Source organism: Chrysemys picta, chromosome 17 (genome assembly GCF_011386835.1).
Source record: "Chrysemys picta bellii isolate R12L10 chromosome 17, ASM1138683v2, whole genome shotgun sequence".
Lineage (NCBI taxonomy): Eukaryota > Metazoa > Chordata > Testudines > Emydidae > Chrysemys > Chrysemys picta.
In genome coordinates, this window is record NC_088807.1 from 23,754,231 (window position 1) to 23,759,590 (window position 5,360).

At 70.4% G+C, this 5,360-nt stretch overlaps 2 protein-coding genes across 2 annotated transcripts; both read right to left on the reverse strand.

Annotated features, from left to right (window-relative positions):
* Positions 1 to 642: 642 nt before the first annotated feature.
* LOC135976228 (lutropin subunit beta-like) lies at positions 643 to 1,492 on the reverse strand. Its single transcript, XM_065570983.1, is given in 5 exon segments — positions 643 to 699; positions 701 to 856; positions 858 to 893; positions 1,040 to 1,219; positions 1,391 to 1,492. Coding segments are annotated over 5 exon segments (531 nt in total).
* Positions 1,493 to 2,173: 681 nt separating this feature from the next.
* On the reverse strand, positions 2,174 to 5,091 carry LOC135976229 (stabilizer of axonemal microtubules 3-like). Its single transcript, XM_065570984.1, has 5 exons — positions 4,987 to 5,091; positions 4,224 to 4,412; positions 3,533 to 3,694; positions 3,214 to 3,341; positions 2,174 to 2,671 (listed from the first exon to the last, which is right to left on the reverse strand). The coding sequence occupies exons 1-5, from the start codon at positions 5,089 to 5,091 to the stop codon at positions 2,323 to 2,325; spliced, it is 933 nt and encodes a 310-aa protein (XP_065427056.1). The 3' UTR covers positions 2,174 to 2,322.
* Positions 5,092 to 5,360: the final 269 nt, after the last annotated feature.

A 5,360-nucleotide genomic window follows, 5' to 3' on the forward strand; every position in this document is an offset into this window, starting at 1 on the left:
GCCTGGGTTCTGTGCTTGGCTCTGGGAGGGGGCTGGGGGGCCTTGGAGCCCGGACGCCTGGGTTCTGTGCTCGGCTCTGGGAGGGGCTGGGGGCCTCGGAGCCCGGATGCCTGGATTCTGTGCTTGGCTCTGGGAGGGGGCTGGGAGTCTTGTGTGGGGGTGGGAGACGGCTGGGAGCCCGGATGCCTGGGTTCTGTGCTTGGGGCTGGGAGTCTTGTGTGGGGGGTGGGAGACGGCTGGGAGCCCGGATGCCTGGATTCTGTGCTTGGCTCTGGGAGGGGGCTAGGAGTCTCGTGTGGGTGTGGGAGACGGCTGGGAGCCCGGATGCCTGGGTTCTGTGCTTGGCTCTAGGAGGGGGCTGGGAGTCTCGTGTGGGGGGTGGGAGACGGCTGGGAGCCCGGACGCCTGGGTTTCTGTGCTTGGCTCTGGGCGGGGGTTGGGGGGCTAGATTCCTTGGTTCTGTGCCTGGCTCTGGGAGGGGGCTGAGGTCTAGTGGGTTGTGGGGAGGGGCTGGGAGCCCGGAGCCCCCCCAGGTTCTGTGCCTGGCCCTGGGGGCCAGTGGTCACAACGAGGCCCTGCTCTGCGCCCCCCCCCCCCCCACCCACACACACACGCACGGAGCCGAGGGCGTGGCCATGGCGTTTATTGCCCCCCGCCCCTAGGCGAATCCCCCCCCGGGGCGCTGCAGAAGTCGGGCCCCCAGGCTGTGCACGGTGCAGTCGCTGGAGTCCATGGGGCACAGGCTGCAGTGGCAGCTCAGTGCCACCGGGAAGGTGAAGGCCGGGTCCACGCCGGGCGGGCAGCCGGGCAGCGCCAGCGTCTCGTAGCGCACGGCCCGGTAGCTGCAGACGTGTTGGGGAGACGGGCGCCAGGGCGCTCTTGTACACCGGCTCCTGGGGAGAGAAGGGTAGGGCAGGGGGGCAGGCGGGCAACCCCCCCCGGGGCCTGTGCCCCCCCTCCCGCCGGTGCCCCGCCCACCCCCCGGGTGCGGGGGTCCCTGCCCGCTGGGCCGCCGCCCCGCCCCGGCCCCCGCCCTCACCTTGGTCTGGCAGTACCCGCTGCAGATGGCCGTGGCCACGGTGACGCAGACGGGGCAGTCGTCCTTCTCGGCCGCGATGGTGGCGTTGACGGGGCGGCGGCAGAAGCGGCGCCCGCGGGCGGCCCCCAGGGCCCCCCCGGCCCAGCAGCAGCGGCCAGCACCAGAGCCTGCAGCCCCGCGCTGGGGGAGAGGACAGAGCGGGGGGCAGATGGGGGCCGGCTCGGGGAAGGGGGCACTGTTAGCTGGGGCCCGGACCCTCCCCAGCAGGGACCCATGTGCCCCCACGCCCCCCCCTGGCCAGCGCACGGCTCCCTGCCCCCCCCATTTCCAGCCCCCCACCGCTGCTCTCACCTGTGGGGGTCCCATGCTGGCGTTGGTGCCCGAGGAAATCAGCACCAGGCGTTCCCCGCTGCCCCTCTTATACCAGCAGCTCCTGCCCCCCCCAGTGCCCATGTCCCCCCCCCACCCCACTCCAGCTGGCGGCAGCGAGGAGCCAAGGCCACACCCCCCCCGGCACAGGGAGGGGGCGACTTCAAGGCCAACGTCACTAGGGCGCTCGGCCCACGCGGCCTGTTTGCCAGGGTTGAACCCAGGGGTCCGAGCAGCCAGCCCCTTCGCGTGCCACAGCCCCTGGGGACTCCTGGGTTCTCTCTCCAGTTCGGGGAGGGAGGGGAGCTGGGGGTGAGAGCAGGGGGGGGGCTGGGGCGCAGGACTCCTGGGTTCTCTCCCGGCTCGGGGAAGGGGCTGGGGCGCAGGACTCCTGGGTTCTCTCCCGGCTCGGGGAAGGGAAGGGGCTGGGGCGCAGGACTCCTGGGTTCTCTCCCGGCTTGGGGAAGGGAGGGGGGAGAGCAGTTCACCCTCTCGGCTCATGTCTCCTGTGCCAAGGGCAACCCGGGCTCCCCCCCGGAAGCCGGGGGGCTGGCGCCAGCTGCGTTGCCAGGTGAGAAATCCCCACATCCTGCAGGCCACAACAGCGGCGCCCCCGGACAAATCCCCCCCAAGGGCACGAGGGAGGGGGGCTGGGAGTCAGGACACCTGAGTCCTCTTCTGAGAATCATACCTGGCAGCCCCTCCCTCCCCCCAAATAGAACCCAGGTGTCCTGGCGGCTGGGGGGGCAGAGAAAGGGACCAGGCCTCAGCGAGCCCCCTGCCCCCCAAGGAGGACAGACCAGAGAACACAGGGGTGACGTATTGTAGCATGTTGGGGTGCACAGTATGGGGGGCCCCCCCTCAGACAGGCCTGGGTTTGCTGCTCCCATAACATTGGCTCTCCGTGCGGTACATCAGGGGCACTGCCAGGATCTGGGGCCCGGCTGCGGGGGGGCAGACGGTGGGGGGCCGGGCTGGGGGCCCCCGGGTGCTGGGGGTGCGGCGGGGGGACCCGTAGGACTCCTGCGCCAGGGCTCAGCGCCCCCCGGTGCGGGACAGCAGGGGCCAGCATGGGCAGGCGGGGAGGGTGGGTGGGACTCGGGAAGAGGCTGGGGTCGCGTGGGGGGGCCGGGGAGCCGGAGGGGGGGCACCGCGTCCTTGCCCAGGGAGGGGTCCCTCAGGCCGTGCCCCCAGGCCTTCGGGTAACCCTCAAACTGCCAGTAGGTGAGAGCGTCTTTCCGGGCGTAGCCCTGCAGCTCCTGCCTGGGGGAGAGACGGGGGGGGGTGTGAAACCACGGATCCTTCTGCCCCCCGACTCGGTCAGCCCTGCCCGCACCCCCCCAACCCCTCCCTCTTCCAATGGGCCCCAGGCAGCCTGCCTCCCAGCCCCCCCCGGCTCTAACCACTAGACCCCACTCCCCTCCCAGAGCCAGGAGAGAACCCAGGCATCCTGCCTCCCAGCCCCCCCCCCCCCGGCTCTAACCACTAGACCCCCACTCCCCTCCCCAGAGCCAGGGAGAGAACCCCAGGCGTCCCTGCCTCTCAGCCCCCCCTGCTCTAACCACCAGCCCCCACTCCCCTCCCAGAGCCAGGGAGAGAACCCAGGCGTCCTGCCTCCCAACCCCCCCCGGCTCTAACCACCAGCCCCCACTCCCTTCCCAGAGCCAGGGAGAGAACCCAGGCGTCCTGGCACCCAGCCCCGCCCTGCTCCAACCACCAGCCCCCACTCCCCTCTCAGGGCCAGGGAGAGAACCCAGGCGTCCTGGCTCCTAGCCCCCCGCCCCCGAAGCAGTGGGGTCTCTCACGGGGTGAAGGCGCGGATGTCCTGGCTGGTGACGGAGACGTAGGGCTCCAGACGGCTCAGAACCGCCCCGTCGCGGACGTAGAAGACGGATCCGGCCAGGGGCTTGTTCTCTGTGCTGCCCACCATGGACTGGAGTGCCGGGGGAGATGGAAATTAGGGTTCACCCCATTCTGGGGACCCCAGCCCCTCCCCCCACCCCCATCTGCCATCTCCCTGGGAATCTGACCTCTCTCCCCACCCCATCGGCCTCCTGGGGAACCCCAGACCCTTCCCCCCCCCAACCAGAGAGCCCCCCCCACCCCCATCTCTGGGGTCCCTACCTTGGAGGCGCCGTCACTGTGGTGGGCAGCCAGGCCGAAGGGCTGGGGGCCGGCGTGGTGGGCGGGCTCGGGGGGCAGGTTGGGCCAGCCGCAGAATCGGTGCCGGTCTCGCTCAGCCGCCCCCCCGGGGTCAGCGGGGACCCGCCAGGCATGGAGCTGCAGCTGGGGGACAGAGCACCAAGGGTGGGGGGAGGTGGGGGTCAGTGCAGGGGGGAGGGAGACAGCCCCCCCCATGTTCTAAGGAGCCCCCACCCCTGATCCATAACCCTCCTCCCCCTGCCCCCAACAGCCGGTGGGGGACACGAGAGCAGATCCCAAAAGCCACCCTGGGGGGGCGAGAGACAATGTGTGACCCTCAAACGCCTCCACAGCATCACCGCCCCCCCCCCCCCACCTGGGAGCAGGTGCTGAGCCATGGAACCCAGGCATCCTGGCTCCCAGCCCCCGCACCCCGCTCTAACCACTGCACCCCACTCCCCTCCCCTAGCTGGGGATGGAACCCAGGCGTCCTGGCTCCCAGCTCCCCCCTGCTCTAACCACTAGACCCCCACTCCCCTCCCAGAGCCATGGAGAGAACCCAGGCGTCCTGGCTCCCAGCCCCCCTGCTCTAACCACTAGTCCCCACTCCCCTCCCAGAGCCGGGGATAGAACCCAGGCGTCCTGGCTCCCAGCTCCCCCCCCCTCCTTGTGCCTTGTCCCGGAGGTCCTTGTTGCAGTGGACTCTCCACAGCGGGGCGGGCAGGAGGTAGCCGGGCTGCCCCAGGACCCCTCCGTGGGTTTTCACGTCATGGCAGAGCCCCGTGGTGGTCGCCAAGCGCTGGATCAGCTCTTCCCGCGGGGGCCGCTCCGCGCCGGGGGGCAGGGGCTCATGGACTGTGGACTGGAGGGGAGATAGAGAGAACCTGTAACCCCCCACCCCACACAGCTGGGGAGAGAACCCAGGCGTCCTGGCTGCTGCCCCCCCCACCCCGACCTCCCACCCCAAATCAGGAGGGAACCCACGCGTCCTGGATGCCAGCCCCCTCCCCTCCAACCACTAGGCCCCACTCCCCTCCCAGAGCCAGGATTAAACGCAGGCATCTTGGCTCCAGTTTCTCCCAGCCCCAGGTCTAACCACCGGACCCCTCTCCCCAAGCCAGGAGGGAACCCAGGCGTCCTGGCTGCCAGTCCCCTCCCCTCCAACCTCTAGGCCCCACTCCCTGCCCAGAGCCAAGATAGAACCCAGGCGTCCGAGCTCCTAGCCCCCTGCCCCCACTCTAACCACGAGACCCCACCCGCCTCCCAGAGCCAGGATAGAACCCAGGCATCCTGGCTCCTGTTCCCCCCCCAGCTCTAACCACCAGACCCCCACTCCCCGAGCCAGGAGGGAACCCAGGCGTCCAGGCCGCCGGCTGGCACTCACGCGGGGCAGCAGGGGGCGGGAAGGGCTGTGGGGGCCAGTTCTCCAGCCCCACTCCACTGCTGGTGAGGGGCCAGTCCCGGCTGTGGTGCCATTGGGCCCCCTCGACGCCCCAACCCAGGTCGGTGCCCGCGGGCGCGGGCAGGACGGTGCCAGCCATGCCAGCCTCTGCCCAGGCCCTGCCCCCGGGGGGAGGGAGGGTGTTTGTGACTTGTTACCATGGAGCTGGAACCCAGCATATGTGACCTGGCACAGAGCCCAGGGAGCAGCTGGCAGCCCGGATGCCTGGGTTCTCTCCTGGCTCTGGGAGAGTAGTAGGGGTAGAGTGGCGGGGGAGGGGCTTAGAGCTAGGACACCTGGGTTCTCTCCCAGCTTGGCGAGGAGGGTGTGACAAAGTGGGGGCTTTTCATAGTGTTGTGCATGAACATG